Genomic DNA, 17,677 nt, shown 5'->3' with positions numbered 1-17,677 from the left:
AGAGACAGATCTACGCAGGACTCTGTTCCCTAAGTGTTCTCCATAGCCCAGACACCCACAGAGATTCACAGAATTGGATTGAGAAGAGAAGGGGGAGGGAGGAAATAGAGGTTATCTGGGGGAGGAAAAGGAGAGTCAAAAGGGGGACAGAGTAATCATCACACTCCTGAGTAAAAATGGGTACTGAATATTGGATTCTTAAATGTCCAAAATTAATATCAAATACTGAAAAACAAAGATTAAAAATCTAGAGTAGAGGTTAGACTCTTAAAAATACAATATTAAAAGCAAAACAATGAACATTGGGGTGCATGTGTCTCTTTCAGATCTGGTTTCCTCAGCGTGTATGCCCAGGAGTGGGATTGCTGGGTCATATGACAGTTCTATTTCCAGTTTTTTTCAGGAATATCCACACTGTCCTCCATAGTGGCTGTACTAGAGTGCATTCCCACCAACAGTGTAAGAGTGTTCCCTTTTCTCCACACTTTATCCAGCATATATTGCTTGTAGACTTTTAGATAGCAGCCATTCCTCTCTTAGAGAATATTCTTTTTTCAAAAACAAAACAAAAAAAAATTAAGAAATATATATGAAGTTCGCTTTAAAAATAGGGTCTTTTTTTTTTTTGCAAGGTTATAGTGAAATGAAAATGAAAATTAAGGAGTAATAGAGGACTTTAAAAGAAAATAAAAGAAAATGAAAATTAAGGAGTAATAGAGGAGTAATAGGGAATTTTAAAAGAAAATAAAAGAAAAAATTAAAGGAAAAAAGAAAAAAAAGAAAAAATTTTTTCTTTAAATTTTAAATCTTAAAATTTTAAAACTTTAAATTTTAAATCTTTTTCTTTAAATTAAATTTAAAAAGTAAAAATATATCTAGGAATTTCTCTGGAGCTATTGCGGGCAGTGTGGGTTTGGTTCAGTTTCAGATAGCTCCTTGTTCCAGCTTACACTTCTCAATATCTATAGGCCCCTTCCAGTGTAGTCAGTGTTAACTACAGGGGTTTTAATCTGTTGCCCCTGTCACTTCTGAAGCGGTTCCCTTTGTTTATTTGGCTTCTGTTTGCAGGTCTCTTCAGTGTCTCATTTCCGCCCTGACACAGGCGGGCGGAGGTGGTCTCTTGTTTATGTTCGCTTGTTCAGTCGTGCTGTGGGGAGGGAGGGGCGCTGCAGACAAATGTCACTGGCCTGTGTGGGGAGCACTCGCAGTGTTCCGGCCACACTGGGTTTGCCCCCGCTTGCAACATGTGTGCTTTCCCTGTCTACACTGCTCAGGATCCAGGCTGCTCTATAGAGGGCGGGCCCTGCGTGGCCTGCGGTTCCAGTTTTCCTGGACTCCACAAAAGCGCAGACTCGGTTGGGCCTGCGTTTTGTGCCTTTCCCGCCCGAGCAGCTCAGGCAGCCAGGAGCTTGACGGGAGCACTCTCCCCGGATGTGGTGCGCCTTCTCCCCTCCACAGTCCCAGCCTCAGTTTCCGCGCGCTGGTTGGGTGCATCTTGTGTCTGTTCTGGGGAGCTGGTCTCTAGCTGCGACCCTCTCGGTGGATGTCAACCATCCAGGATCTCAGGAAGTCTTTGGTTAGAAACTGGGAGCCTGTTTGCAGTTTCGTAGGGGGTGCCCTCTCTGGGGCCAAGTTTGCCCCTTTCCCCTCCCCCCTGCCTCCTGCCTCCTGTGGGGGATGGGCCAGTCTGGAGCTGGCTAGCTCTTCTCTGGAATTGCTCAGTCCTTCCTTTGTTCTGTGAACGGGCCAGCAGTGTCTTCAGTTAGGGCTTTTCGCCAGTTAATTTTCTCTCTCTCTCTTGCTATCCCAAAGTTTAAGTTGCTATCTCACAGTTTAAGTTGCTATCTCATGTTAGCTCCCTCTGATTGCCCTCAGGGCATTCGGGCCCGGTCCTTACCCTAAGCAACGCCACCTGCTCCTCTCCGTTCCACCCCCACTTGCTGGTGGCGGATGCGGGCATCTGGGGTACTATTCTGCTGGGAGTTCCTTTTAGGCATGTAATCTGTGGGTTTTATTTATTTTTCCTCCCAGTTAGTTTGCCCTCCGAGATTCAAAAACTTCCCCAAGACCTGCCAGTGAGAGGGTTACCTGGTGTTTGGAAACTTCCTCTATTACGACTCCCTGCCCAGGATGGGTCTCCGTCCCTAACTCTTTTGTCTCTCTTTTTGTCTTTTATATTCTGTCCTACCTCCTTTCGAAGACAATGGACTGCTTTTCTGGGCATCTGATGTCCTCTGCTAGTGATCAGAAGTTTTGTGCAGTTTGCTCAGTGTTCAAATGTTCTTTCGATGAATTTGTAGGGGAGAAAGTGGTCTTCCCGTCCCATTCCTCCACCATCTTAGCTCCTCCCTTGTATTCCCATCTCTTGAAGAATTTTCCAGTTTGTTGTGATCCACACAGTCAAAGGCTTTAGTGTAGTCAATGAAGCAGGAGTATATGTTTTCTGGAATTCTCTTGCTTTTTCTATGATCTAATGAATGTTGTCAATTTGATATCTGGTTCCTCTGCCTTTTCTAAACCCAGCTTGAACATCTGGAATTTCTCTGTTCACATACTGTTGAAGCCTAGCTTGAGCATTACCTTGCTAGTGTGTTAGATGAGTGTAATTGTGTTGTAGTTGGAACATTCTTTGACATTGCCTTTCTTTCTGATTGGAATGAAAACTGACCTTTTCCAGTCCTGTGGCCACTGCTGAACTTTCCAAATTTGCTGGCATATTGAGTGCAGGACTTTGACAGCATCATCTTTAAGGATTTGAAATAGCTCAGCTGGAATTCCATCACCTCCACTAGCTTTTTTTTTTTAAGTGATGCTTCCTTGACTTCACACTTGAAGTGTGAAGGCCCACTTGACTTCACACTCCAAGATGTATGGCTGTAGGTGAGTGACCACACCATCGTGGTCATCTGGGTCATTAAGACCTTTTTTGTATAGTTCTTCTGTGTGTTCTAGGCCAAAGGACTGGAGCCCTGCCCAAATCCCCTTCCTTCTCGGGTCTCCAGTCACATCTCAGGAGTCCACGTCCTGAGCTGAGCCCACTGGAATGGGTGCCGCCCTCCCTCTGCTCTGTTCAGGGGCCCAGGTGGCAGGAGGAAGCCCTCAGACACACCTGCCCCCACATCCAGGCTCTGCCCCTGCTTCACCTGCTGCCGCGGCCATGACCTCACCTCTCTGAGCTTCCATTTCCTTCTTCTGTCAGTTAGTGACAACCATCCTTTTCTCAGACATTCATCCTGAGGATGGGGAGTTAGGCAGAGTCTTAAACCCCTGCTTACCTGGAAGTCTTCCTCTGCCCGAGTGTGAACAAGATCCAGTTGTTCTCAGCTCTGCAGATGCAGCCACCAGCTGTGCATCTCTACAATAAACCACACACACCCTCTGGGCCCAGATATACACCAGAAAGGAAAAGGGTAAGTGAAAGCCTTCATGTCTGAGTTACTCAGGCCTGACCACCCACCGGGCCCCACCCTGGGCTATTGCCTCCTCCCTTTTGACCCTTTAGAGAAACAAGCTCAGCTCTGACATGCCAGGGCCTTCTTGGCTCAGCACATCCTACCTGGGATCTGTGAAGGAAGACCTGCCACCAACAAACTGTGAGGCCCTTGGCAAATCACTCTCCCACCGCATGGGCTTCTTCCAAGCCCCTCCCTCTCTCCTCCTTTCCCACTGGATACCCGCCTGCCATGCTGACGTTGCTCTGGCCAAGGGGTAAAGGCTGCTGTCCAGGTCTTTGATCTAGAAGAGGAGAGCTGGATGCTTATCCCATACCACACCCCACTCCCCACACCAGCACCCACCACTGGGCTCTGGAGCAAGGCCAAGGCTGGGCGAGGAGCCTGAGCCAGGGTCAGTCCTGCTGCCCTGTGAGCAGGCTGTTCCAGATACGGGGGAAGCAGGAGCTGGGGGTCTAGTGGAGAAGCGTTGGGAAGAGGACAAGTTGGGGTCGGCAAAGGGGAAGTCATGAGTTAGACTTGCAGACAAACACAGAACCTCAGCCCTGAAGGATTCTCACATCTGGGTGTCTCTGTCCATGAGTACTTCTACCAAAGGTCGCAGTGGACATCGGGGTTCAGGCAGCTTTACCTTAGGTAAATAGAGAAAAAGCTTTTTTTATTTTTTGTGGTTAACAGGTAATGTAAAGTCAAGAGTGGGTTTAGCAGCCTTAGGAGACAGAGGAGCTAAGCAGCAGAGGCTGATCAGGGTGCAACCATAGGCAGGAGAGCTGGCTAGGACTACACGTGGTTTGGAAGCAGGGCTGTGACAGAACAAGTCTCTTATCACCGATTGTCATTGACAGGGAGACGGGGCCCAGGCCAGCTCATCACTCGTCGTGTGTAAACTCTTGGTAGATATTCTGTGCGAGCGATGCAACTTGCTGAAAAGAAGCAGTTTTAGTGTAAATACTGTCCTCTGCAGACTTAGCACAACACTGCTCAGTTAGGTTTAAGCCCCAGGAACAAATCAACAGGAGATTGTGTGCAGCTGGTGTGAATGCGCCTCTGTGAATTGCAAGGTACCTTTGAGACATGGGAGCAGCAGCTTAAAACCACCCAGTGCTGGGGCCTGTAGAGAAACTAGAAACCACCAGCAGAGGCCCTGCTGGGAGGGACTCAGGTCCTGGGTGGTGGGCACGTGCATGCAGCACAACCCCTGCCCGTCTCTCCCCACGTGGGACAGGACAGCAGGTGATGACAGACAGCCACGTGACCTGGGCTTCAAGAAGGCACGTACACTGCCCTGAACCCAGGAGAGTTGTGCTACAGACACACCACATGCTTGCTTCACTTCCTCCTGGGACAGGACACCCTGTGTCCTCTCGAGGAGTCAGCTCAACCTGGATGCAGGAAAGAGGCTGGAAGCACACAGAGGCCCCATCCAGGACAGTCCTTCCCAGGCAGGGGCCGGGGCCACATTCCTGGACCCTGGGTCCAGCTTCCTCCTGTTCTCCGTGGGGGTGATACCACCTGCTCTCAGAGGAGCAGTGAGGATCTGATGAGGACCCAGGTGACGGTGCTGACACAGCGATGGCCCAGCCCAGGTTCCACAGGGTGAATTTCCCTGCAGGAAAGAGGAATAGGGAGTGAGATCCCAGTGAAGACTGGTCTCAGGGGAGCAATGTTCCTGGAGGTCAGGGCCCACTGCACCTCCCTGTTGCCTGTACATATGTAACATACATGCAGAACACTGAGAAAGGGGCTCAACAGAGCAGGAGAGGCACTGTCATTGCCCTGGGGCCCTTCAGCCCTACATCACTGCAAGATGCAGCAGGTGGAGGTGGATGCGTGTTTCTCCCCAGCTGGGGAAGTGAGCGGTGCCCTTGCTGTCGTGTGTGGGATGCTTGGACCCAGAACAGGGTGAGGAGAGTCATTTCTGTTGGTCTGAGAAGAGGGCACATGTGCATCTACGAAGCACTCAATCTGGAGCCTCTTGACCTGAGACTTTACCCCCAGGGTTCAGGGTCCCTGTTACCCATTCATCTTCCTCATCCTTCAGCCTGACCTACTGGTCCAAAAATATAGTCCCCGGACCCCAGCTATTCTGTGTCCTGAGAATTTGACACTGGGATTCCTGGTGCCAGGACATAAGCTCCTTGCTGGCAGGGGCCTCAGGGGACAGGCCATGAGCTCCTGCAGGGGGACCTGTCCTGCTTCCTGTCCTTCCTGAACTGCGCCAGTTTGTGGGTTTCTTTCCTTTCTCTGACCTGCCCTGCTTCCCCCAGCACCTCTTCTGTGTCACTTAGTCAGACTCAGTCTCTTGCTCAGAATCACAGGGCTCTCACCTGATCCAGGGGTCACCGTGGAATTGCATCAACCACACACTGAGCTAAGTGGGGTCCAGCTCTAAGGGTTCAGGGAGACATGGGGGTGGACACCGAATGGTTCTGTACCCAGCACCTGAATCCCTGCCCAGAAGTCTGTGCAGGATAGGCATTCTCCAGGAACTGACAAAGAACTAATGAAGGAATGAACTCCTATTTCTGAAGGTCAGGCAGGCGACGGCCATGACTGCTGATGGTTTGGTCCCTGAGTTGATCCTTCTCCAGATCCCCTGGAGAAGGAACTGGAAACCCACTCCAGTATTCTTGACTGGAAAATCCCATGGATGGGAGAGGCCAGCAGGCTACAGTCCATAGGGTCGCAAAGAATCAGACATGACTGAGCAACTTCACTTTTTTTTTTCTCTCACATCTTCAGGAAGGAATGGAAGGGCCAGTTGAAGTCTCAGGGAACACTGGCTGAGAGGGAATCAGAGTCTGAGGCACTGAGGAAAGTCTTCAAGGGAGGTTTGGACAAAAGTGTGGAGAAGGCTCTGCAGCACGTGGGCAGGGATGTAGGAGACGTCCTGGGATCATTTCCAGGTCCCAGGTCTCTGGCTTCCTGCCCTGGGCTCCAGGTGTGGGAGCCTGTTTGTTGCTCACATCCTCCACATGGAAACACAGAGAGTCGGTGCCCCATGAAACAGGCCCGGGGGGTGAGAGCAACACCCAGATGCTCCCCTCTCCTCCCTGGAGAGGAGGAGCCTGAGGCATCCCATGAAGGATCCTCAGAAGGTCCAGGCAGGTGCAATCCCAGATGGGTGACCAGTCAGAACATGGCCTTGGAAGGACTTTCCCTACATCCCTGCTCCCACCCCCAGCCCCTCAGTCCTGCTCCTGGGGATCGAGGGAGCCTGGCCCCCAGCTCTGACCTCAGGGGACCCCAGGCTCCTGAATGCTGCTTTGGTCTGAAATTAGGCTTTGGCATCTGTGCTCAGAGTCACAGATAACCGTGGGGAGGTGAAAGCAGTTGCCGCTAAGGTCGATATTCTTATGGGTCATTCTAGGCTGTGCCGGACATAGACGGGTGGGGCAGGGCAGTGCCCCAAGGTAAACACAGGAAGACTGTTCTGGAAGCTCCTGCAGGAGTCCTCGTGTGAGACAGCCTGGGTGAGGTGTGTTCTGTCTCTCTCTGGCCCTCTGTTTATGGCTGACCTTCTCTCACAGCTGCACACAAACCCTCTGCTCTCAGTCACCCTTAGGTGTCCACCCTGGTCCCTGGGTCTGGAGGAGGAGTATTCCCATGCTCTGCTGAAGTCAGATGACACGGGCTCCCCTGGGGATCTCACTGCGGGGCTCCAGGGTCTGAGGGAAATGATTGGATGGGAGGCCAGTGGGCATGCAGGAGGAGCCATGTAGGACGCACTCCCTGAGAACCTTGGAGACAGGCTCACGGGGAAGGAGGTCAGGCATCCGGAGCCCAGGTGAACCCATCAGTCAACGTAAGGAAGCCTCAGTGAATCAGCTCATATTTACTGAACCAGATTCTAGACAACACAAGGTGAAGAGAAGCAGAGCAACCTGAAATATCTTCTCCAGCCTCACCCCCAGCTGAAGAAGAAAGCGAGGGTCAGAGAGTCGTGTCTGTTGGCCCCAGGCTGTTTCATCTCCTCACACAAAGCAAAGTTCCTTGGCCTGTTTCTGCCTCCTTGTTTCATCCTTCTTTCTTTCTTTCTTTTAATCAACCTCTGTTCCTACTCTACACTTGGACTTTCATGGAGACGTCCCCGGTCTCTCAGTCACTCTGGACCCAAGAGCACCTGGCGACGTGTCACCTGTTCCCCCCACTGTGCTGTCACCAGTGCTGTCACCAGCGCCAGCACCATCCTTGTCATCAGAGTCACTGCCTGAGGATCCACACGGACAATGCTCCATGCAGACGCACAGATGGCCACAGGGACATGGAACATTCCCAACATCACTAATCATTAGAGAAACGCAAGTCACACTACAGTAAGTTATCCCCCCTACAGCATCAGAGGGGCCGTCATCTACATCTACAATGCTCTGAGGCTGTGGAGAAAAGGGGACCCTCCTCCACTGTTGGTGGGAATGTAAATTGGTGCAGCCACTATAGAAGACTATATGGAGTTTTCTTAACCAACTAAAAATAGAGCTACCATATGATTTAGCAATCCCACTTCTGGGCATATATCTAGAAAATATTAAAGCTCTAATTTGAAAAGATACATGTCCCCTGATGTTCAAGCAGTACTATTCATAACGGCCAAGACATTATATTAACCTAAATGTCTGTTGATAGATTAATGAATAAAGCAAATGTGGTACATGTATACATACCATGGAATACTACTCAGCCATAAAGAAGAAGGAAATAATATTATCTGCAACAATATGTGTGGATCTAGAGATTACTATACTGAGTGAAGTAAGTCAGACAAAGACAAATATGTGATATTAACTTATATGTAGAATCCAGAAAATAATACAAATGAGCATATTTACAGAATAGAAACAGACTCATACACATAGAAAATGAACATTTTACCAAAGTTTGGGGGAGATAGATAAATTAGGAGATGGGGTTAACAGATACACACCAGATAAACAAAGGCCTGCTACTGTAGTAGCATAGGAACAGTATTCAATATCTTGTAACGAACTATAATAGAAACGGATAAAAAAGAATATAGATATGCATATGCTGAAATGTTCTGTCGTGTCTGACTCTCTGCAGCCCCATGGACTATAGCATGCCAGGCTCCACTGTCTATGGATTTCCCAGACAAGAATGTTGGAGTGGGGTGTTATTTCCTCCTCCAGGGAATCTTCCCTAGCCAGGAATCAAACCTGTGTCTCTTGCTCAGCAGACACATTCTTTTTTTTTTTTCACTGAAGCTTTTATTGCCTCTGTTGGTAATATGACAGGGATGTAAGAAACACAATTGAACTTACAGAGATATGCAGATGATAGTCACTAAAGATAACCTTGATCTCAAGTATTTTTATATGTGGGCACTTCTAATTTTATACACTTTACTATTTAAAAAGCATTACATTTTAAAATGTGTACCTGTTTTGACATTTGGCAAAAAGGAAACTGTACCTGTGGTTCAGTTTAAAACAAAGAATCAGCATGGGGAGTTAACCAAAATAAAGACTGAAACACTAATTAATTAAAGCAATTCAAGTTGTGTGTGTGTGTGAGCATATGTGTCCCTTTCAACCTGTCAATCTCACTCTTTCACACACACTCACACACACATGGCCATTATGTATAAGCATTCTTAGTACAAAATATTCCCTGTAAGCAGACATTTATCCTCAGAAAAATCACACCACATTAAATCAGTCTTCTCTTTCAGGCCCTAGTAATAGTATTGTTTAATTCTAAGATGCCATCATAGAGTTAACAACCTTAACTTTTATGCTACATAATTATATTCAAAGTTTTATGTATTGTTTTGTTTATAATTACACAGTAATTATAAATGTTTAGTACCAAACTGATGACAAACACTATTTTGTTGAAAAGGTCTTGCATTTAAAAGGAAAAGTCTATAGAACCCAAGGCACTAGGCCACGAACCAATATCGGACTTTTATGAAAAACAATTTATATTGGGGGAAAAAAGCTAATCGGATCTCATTTCAAAACACAGCGTACTGGAATTAATTAATCAATTCAAAAACAATACCGTAACTCAAAATCTTTAAGACAGGAAACAAAATAGTACATATATATATATATATATATCTTATTAAAATATTTCATAATTGAAGTTCCTCTTAATATTTACAAATATGAAATCAGGAAATACTGAAAGCAACAGGATTCTTCTTTTTTCTTTCTTTTTTTCTTTAAATAACCAATTCCAGTAACCTGAATAGAAATTTTCAAAATTTTCTTTTGATAGAATCATATTTTTTAATTAAAGTTATGATTAGAATGTTAATATCTATGGGAAGAGCTTTCTAGTCAATTTCAAAATCATGTAAATAAAAAGTAGCTTTAATATATAAGTTTTTTTAAATCATTTCCACATCTACATTATAATGTACTGCTTTCCTGAAGTACATTCCTTTGATAATTTCAACATTAGACCTTACAGAATGCCTGGATACACCAAGCAAAATCTACTCCTGCTAAAAACCAGTCATCCAATCTCTGAAGTTTTACATTTTTTAAACCGGCCTTAAAGAAATGTTTAAAAAAGCAATAAACCCTTCTTCACGTGTCAAGAAGTGAACAGAGAAATGAGCATTTTCAGCATGAAAGCAGTTCACGGGTCTTGTAATAAAAAAAATAGACACAAGATACAGGTCTGCTTTGATGTGAAAACTGAGCTGAGTGAAATAAAAACATAGTAGAAACTAAATTTAGTTTCTTTTTTTTTTTTATAAAGAACAAGATTGTTTTATTAAAAGCTTTATTCAACTTGAATATGATCATTTGTGCCAATTTTGTTAACAACCCTCATTTGAGAAGTGCTTTGCTCTCTCCCACATTGGTCCTCATGTGCCTGGAAGGCAAGAACTTAAACTACAACCTCCCTCTCATCCTTAGGCTTCTTCCTTCTAGATGGTGGTCCAAGCTGGCTCGACCATCCCCCTGTGCTCCTCCCAGAGGTACCTGTGGCACCCACACCTGCAGGTTGCTGCTTGGCCATCAGCTCTAGGACGGGACGATTTTAGAGTGAGGCCAGAATACAGCTCAGGGTTTTGGACAGTAAGGGTAGTGATGACTCCTATTTGTGACCTGGCAAGTGACAGGTTTTCACATCCATGCCCTGGCCTTGCACTTACTCCCAAGGCAAGGAACAAAAAAAGTCAGCAGAGCGGAGGCCATGGTTATGTGGAGACGCGGTTCACTAACTGGACTAGGAAAGGATGAAAACAATTGCATGGCCAGGGCCTGGAGCTTACAGACAAGGGAAGAGATAAAGGAGAGGGGTCCACTTCGTTTTCAATGATCAAGGTGTGAGTAGACTTCTTAGCAGACACATTCTTTACCACCTGGGAAGCCCAGATAAATACATAGATACCTGTATGATGGAATCACTTTGCTGTATACCTGAAATCAACAGAATATTGTAAATCAATTATCCTTCAATAAAGCAAACAAACCAAAGAAGTCACTGCCTTAGTAAGATACATCAGCTAGGGCCACAGGTGAGTTGATGTGGAGGAGAGGCCTAGAGATCACCAGCAGGAGAAGACTCTTCTTGCTGGGACATCACAGCCTCTGGAGGGCGATAGAGGAGCCCCTGCTCCTTCTGGATCCCAACAATCCTAACTCTCTGACTTTCTCCCGTTGTCAACCCGTTCCTATACCTGGCCTCTCATTGCTAGTTCACCTGCCTCTCCCTTTATTCTGCCTCCAGGGTCATCTTTAGTCCAAAGGAAGTGGTTTCTGATGGGAGGGGAGTTTGGGGGAAAATGGATGCATGTGTGTGTATGGCTGAGTCGCTTTGCAGTTCACCTGAAACTATCACAACATTGTTAATCGGCTATACTCCAACACAAAATAAAATGTTCTTAGTATGAAAAAAAAGTGGTTTCTCCCTGCCTCTCATTCTCTCGTGCCCCCTCCTCCCTTAATGCAGGCTCCAAGCCCCTTCCTTCTCTCTCCTCATCCATCACCTACATCTATCCCTGCACTGCTTTGCTCAACCACAGAAATGCCAAATTCCTAATACCCAGCTTCATTAATGTGGTCTCCCTGTCTTTCCCTCTAACAAGGTACCTCTGCACGTTGGCCCCTCACGTGTCCCTGGACCCTGCACTGCTCTGGGGGTGGCTAAATCAGGTCCTCCTGCAGACTCTCATAGATCTGGGTGAGCTCCTCCAGCTTCCTCTCCAACTCCAGCTGCTACTGTCTTGGCACCATCGTGCAAGTGCTTTGACTCCTTCACCAGCAAGCGCACATCCACCAGAAGGAAGACCCCTGCAGTGGCCAAGCCCGCGATCCGGACTCCTTTGGTAATTGTTAAAGCTGTGGCTTTGAAACCTGCCTCTATCTGCTGAATGGCTGGGCCTGAGATCCTCCCAGGTCTCATGTAGATGTTTGCATTGGCTGCAGAGCCAGGGTTGGCTTTGCCTGTCTCCATGGCATGGATGTTCATTTCAATGCATTGCACTGCTTCTGTGACTTTCTCTGTTGTGTCAGTAATGTGGGGGTTGCCCTTGAGTACCTCTAGGAGAACCTTCCATTTCTTGACAACACTTGACATCATGTGACTGGCTTCGGTTTCTGCTGATGACCTCTTCACATGTTCGATGATAGTGGTGGACACACCGGTCACAGCCGCTGCTGCTCCCAGCCCTATCCCAGTGGCCAAGAGCACCACACTGGCCCCTGCTGTCACGGGTGCCAGAGCCAGGCCAACAATGGTCAGAATACTAGACACAGCACCGGTGCTGTAGCCCACCACGTTGGAGATGGTACATCCCTTATGCACCTTGTCAACCTTGTCTGCGAGCTCGTGGAACTTGCCTACGAACTCCTCCAGCTGCCGTTTCACCCGAGGAAACTTAATCAGAAACCTCCTCCTGTCCAGCTGCTCTTTGGGGACTCTTTCTTGGTCCTCCTCAACCAAGGCTCTTTTTAATTCGTCCACGTATTTGTGTAGTTCCTCTGCCTCTTCCCTGTAACAATGAAGGTCAAGGGATTAGAAAGGCAGTTTGCTTGTCTGTAAAATTGGCTCCATAATACCTATTCTGCATAAATACAGATATGTTACAATCAATTAGAAAAGATTTTTATAAATGTAAATTTTTCTCTTTCAATATTAAACACGTTTCATACTTTATAGACGCTTCATCATGACATAGCTAAACTTGGAATAGGTAAACGAAAGTCAACTTAGGATACTGGCAACTTAAGAGAGATATTTGAGAGAAATCCCAGGTGATCCAGAGGTTACAACTCTGAACTCCCACTACCGGCCTTGACTTGATCCCTGGTTGGGGAATGAGGATCCCACAGGTCATATGGCTCAGCCAGAGAAAAGGTATGTGGTAAAGACGTCTCACAGGTGGGTCAACACCTTCACTTTGAAAGAGTTTTTGCAGTAGGAACTCCACAGATAAACAAAGACAAGTAGGACTGGTTGAGAAAACCTTCATTCAAGGGCCTCGGTGTGTAGTGAGAAGTCTCCCTGGTCTTTGCCCTTGGCTCCTGCAAAGTGATCCCTAAGCCCCTAGAATTCCGGCTGATAGGAGTGTCCTTGCCTGCCCAGGCCTTTGGCCACTGGTCAGTCTGACAAGGTGACGAGTGATCGTAGGTCTCTGGGTCTCTTGGTGTCAGTTCTGCCATCTGGGAGAGCTGGACGCTAGGGCACGAGTCTGACCTCCAGGAGGGGCTGGAGATGACAGGTCAGGGTAATCTGGCTTTTAAGCAAGGTGAGTGTTCCTGATGGGCAATACTCTGTGCATCTTGTCACACACTGAATCCAGGTCAGTACGTGTCCTGAGGACAATGGAAGCTTCGTCTGTGAAACCTGCCCAGACTCTGCCCTGTGGCTTGTAGGAACTTTTCTCCTTCTCTGTAGTAAACTGTAGCTGGGATCATGAAGCCCTCAGTGAGTCCTGTCTATTCTATCGGGAATTCTTGAAACTGAGAGTTGTTTTGGGGATCCCCTAAATTTGTGACTGAAGTCAAAGTAAGGCCTGTCCTGGGCACTGTGCCCTTACGCTTTGCAGACTGGCTGTCTCTATGACTTAGAATTTTTTAAACCCCAAAAGTCAGAGCTAGAAGCACCTTATAATCATTTGGTCTGCCATCTGTGTCTTCTAAGCATTGTGCCCTTGACCTTCTCAGCAGAAGGTCATAGAGACCACCCACTGCCCCAGTTGACAGGAAAGCAGGAGATGTGCTATGAGCCCTGGTTTCCCTTGGGCTCTCTAGCTCACCTCACTGACTCCTGACCCGTCACCCAGCACCCTCAACCACTCAGGGGTCACCAACATAACTCACAATTTACCTGGCGATAGCTTCACCTGCCTGCACCCCAGGCTGTGTGCAACTTTGGGGAATCTCTAAAGATTCAAGAGACTTGAGGAAACACCCATCTGAACGGCTGAGCCTGAAGAGACCGGAACTTGCACAGCTGGTGGAGGAAGCGTTTTCCTCTTGGGTGGGGATGCATGAGGCTCCTCAGAATCCCTCAAATGACACACAATTGGAGCCACTCACTGTGACCCTGGAGGGCTCACTGAGTCACAGGGCCTTCCCACTGACAGGGGGACTCCACGTAGACTAGGAGAGGGTCCCAGATGGAGGGAGAAGTCAGGTCCAAGGCAAGGTGTGCAGACACAGTCACTCAGGGCCCTCTAGCCCAGCATGAGGGGATCCCATCAGGGAGGGAAGAAATGCTCCCCCACCCCGGCCCACTCAGGGGACCTCTGCTAGGGTCACAGCCCCTTCAGTGCTGTGTCCTTAAGGCCCACTCTCCTCACTCTAGTCCTGGCCCTGCTGTCTAGCACTGCCTACTACTCCTCCAACCTGGACCCTCTGCTTCACCCTGACCCCTGGGTCTGACCCTGGTCCAGGCCTCCCTGGTCCTTTGGACAAGATGATTGCTCTTGGTTCCCCACCTCTGACCCTGCAGTTCACTCTGAGGCCATCACTATAATCCATCAGACTGAATCGTTCTTCCCATTGGACACAGGACAGATCTGAGATTCAAAGTCTTAAGCCCACAGGCCCAGGAGCTGGGCAGGGCTAAATCCAGGATCCCACCAGCTCCTCCAGTTCCTCTCTAGTCTCTCTGCCTTATGGGCCAGCAGGATCCGGCAGGGTTGGTACAGTTCCTAACATGGGGAATAGAAAGACTGTAGGCAGAAGCCAGGACACAAATGGTGGTGTCAGGATTTTCTAACTTGTCCCAAAGGACATTCTGCTTGGTTCTCATCACCAGAAAGAAGACCTTTGAGCCCTGTCTCTTCACAACAAGTTTTTTAAATGTTTGTATTAACTGAGTACTTAATCTGTGTCAGTCATTACAGGAAGCACTTTACATGCATGATCTCAGTGTCCTCACAATAAAAATGAAAAGATGAAGAAACTAAAGCAGAGAGTAGTTCAGTAACTTGTCAAAGGTCACATAACCTGCCCCTTCCTTGCAGGTTTCAATTCTTCTCAACCTCAGATTATTCACTGTCAGCAAATGACATGGAAGAAACATTCCATATGGGATCTTGAGAAGGAACACCCTTGACCCCAACCATAGGGTCCTGCCTGGAGGAGGTGTGCCTGCCAGGAGGAAGCTAGGCTGGTGCTGGGGGATGTGGGTGACCTTCCTGGTGCACATGGGCAGGTTACCTGGACAAACCGGCCTCAGTCTTAATTCTCTCCAGGAATTCATTCAACAGGAGGAGCAGTTCCTTTCTGCTCAGTATGTCCCAGAGACATTCAACAACCTCCTCAAAAAAGATCTCAATATCTAGATGAAAGAAAAGGGAATAAGATTAGAATAATTTGTGGTGGAATATAAACATTATTGAGTATAAAGTAGTTAAAATTCACTTGCTGAGCAGCAGTCGCCTGGGGTGCTCTTGGTGAGGTCACCTAGGGTTATGGATGGACTGTCCCCCCACCCCCAATTTGTGTTGAATGTTAACCTCCAGGTGACCTTTTTGAAGATAGGGCTTGTAAGGCGGTTAGGTGGAATGAGGTCTTACGTGGGATTCCCAGGTAAATAGAGGTCAAGGTGGGATTCCCAGGGAGTTCTAATGGTAAAGAACTTGCCCACCAATGCGGGAGATGTGATAGATGTGGGTTTGATCCCTGAATCAGGAAGATCCCTTGAAGGAGGGCATGGCAAGCCACTCCAATATTCTTGTTTGGAGAATCCCATGGATAGAGGAGGCTGCCAGGCTGCAGCCCATGAGATTGCAAATAGTTGGACATGACTGAGCAACTGAAAACACACACACAAAGAGAAGAAAGAGCAAGTGTGATCTGTTAGTTACCACTTCCAGAATAGACGGGCAGCACCCTACAAATGAATGCTTTCATGTTTGGGCAGTGAAACAATTGAATACTCACCTTAAATGTGGTAAAGAATGTAATGACTGTAAATAGCCTCAGATCACAGCAGGGTAAGATCACTCCTCAATGAGTTATCAAAATCCCTGTGTGATTTCAGAGATCTGGAGGTTATTGAATTGCAGCTAAGATATTGGTGGCCAGGCTATATATATGTGTGTGTGGGCTGGGACGTGATATAAAATGTGTTTCTTGGTAAATCCACACAAAGAGGCATTATTCTTATCTCACAGAAGAGGAAAGTGAAACTCAGGCAGGAGGAGGGACAGCCCAAGGCCACAGAGCCGAAAGCTCTGAGGTTGAATACAAGGTCAAGTGTCAGACATTTCTTGGACATGACTTTGAATCCTCCTTACATTTAAAACTCCTGTGGCTTGTTCATTCTACTCTATAGGACACAATGGGGATTCTTTGCAACTCATTTTTGGTGATGAGCATGCAGTAGTGTATATAGAAGTAGAAATATAACGTTGTACACACGAAACTTAAGAGAACATTACAAACTCATGTTACCTAGCTTTAGAAAAGACTTTAGGATCACACGCCATTGAGTAAAACTACCATGTGAGAACATTCCTGCTTCTGACCACAGACTCTAGGATGGGCAGGGGAGGGGATCAACCACGTGGAGGAGGGGTGGAGCCAATATGATCCTCATCACTCCTCCCCTCCAGGTGGGAGGCGGCAAAGGCCAGAATGAGGTTCAGTGCAGAGTCCACTGACCCTTGCAGAGTGGCTGGGCTGGTGGCTGGGCAAGAGCTGGAGGAAACAGCTTCTGTGGTGATGCCCCAGGGTCTGGGAGCAGCAGGAGGTGAGGGTCAAGGGAGAGAGCAAGAGAAGCTTCAGTGATGCTGGAGGACCTCCTCTCCCAGGCCTGCCTTGCCTTGGGGACTCCCATCTGCTGTCCATGCTCCACGTGTGCTCTCCTGGCCTCTGTTCTGAGTCACTTGCTGGGTGGTGGGAGAGGCAGGAAGTCAGCACCTTGGTCATGGATCCTGAGCAGAGGGTCAGGAAGGAGGCTGCGGGCAGACCCTGGGATGAGGGGAATCTCCTGGTCTTTCTTGGAAGCTCAAGGATGCCTATCCATCCTCTTCATGGTTCTTGATTCCTCTGGACTTTAACTCAGCTTGGAAACACCACCCTCAATTCTGGATCACAAGTAGGAACCTTCCAGAGAAGAGGCAGCTGACTACCTGAGCAGTTTCCGAAGTTTTCTGAGCTCATGGTGGAAGCAGGGGCTCTCAGAGGCCTCCCTCAGCTCCTTGTCTGTGTCAGGCTGGAAGGAGGTATGACCTCAACCCTGGAGAAGAGAAATAGACTGTGAGCTCCACTGTGAGGGCGCAGTGGCTGCAGGGAACAGCGAGGGCCAAGTTCTCAGGGGGTTCCCCTTGGACAGCCACCAGGTCCTCCACGGACTTAGCCCAGTGTGGTTCTCTGTCTCCTGGGCTCTGCTGGTTGTTAGTTCAGCAAAGTCACTCACCTCCTACAGCTCCTTCCAAGCCAAGTCAGAATCCTGCTCTCCTGTTGGGGCCAAGAAGAAGGTAATCAGACAGGAGACAGCCATCTGTAAAGTTATAGGAACAATCAAACCAGAGACTAGAACAGATAGGAGGTGATACTCTGGAAATGAAGTAAGGTTGGGACACCTGTGGTTTCCAATTGGTATTAACTAATATTAATAGTAATATTGATCCAATGTCATTGACATGCCGGCTCCTGAAACTCACTTAAACTTAGCTCAGCACCAAGTCTGGCGCTGGTGCCAGAGTCTGGACTGGAACCTGAGTCTTTCTGATGCAAATCACACATTTTGGATGGCTATGCTCTACTTCCTAAAATAAACAAAAATAT

The 17,677-nt window shown here is 47.6% G+C and overlaps 2 protein-coding genes across 2 annotated transcripts in view; both read right to left on the bottom strand.

Annotated features, from left to right (window-relative positions):
- LOC122680078 (apolipoprotein L3-like) overlaps positions 1-17,677 on the bottom strand; it is a 411,694-nt gene that overhangs the window by 193,985 nt on the left and 200,032 nt on the right. The window lies entirely within an intron of this gene.
- Positions 10,238-17,050, bottom strand: LOC122680100 (apolipoprotein L2-like). The gene is made up of 3 exons (XM_043881049.1): positions 17,020-17,050; positions 15,101-15,221; positions 10,238-12,423 (listed from the first exon to the last, which is right to left on the bottom strand). The coding sequence occupies exons 1-3, from the start codon at positions 17,048-17,050 to the stop codon at positions 11,601-11,603; spliced, it is 975 nt and encodes a 324-aa protein (XP_043736984.1). The 3' UTR covers positions 10,238-11,600.

The sequence above is a fragment of the Cervus elaphus genome, chromosome 22, assembly GCF_910594005.1.
Source record: "Cervus elaphus chromosome 22, mCerEla1.1, whole genome shotgun sequence".
Classification (NCBI taxonomy): domain Eukaryota; kingdom Metazoa; phylum Chordata; class Mammalia; order Artiodactyla; family Cervidae; genus Cervus; species Cervus elaphus.
Note: the sequence above shows the minus strand (reverse complement) of the source record. Positions and strands in the feature narration are given on the sequence as shown.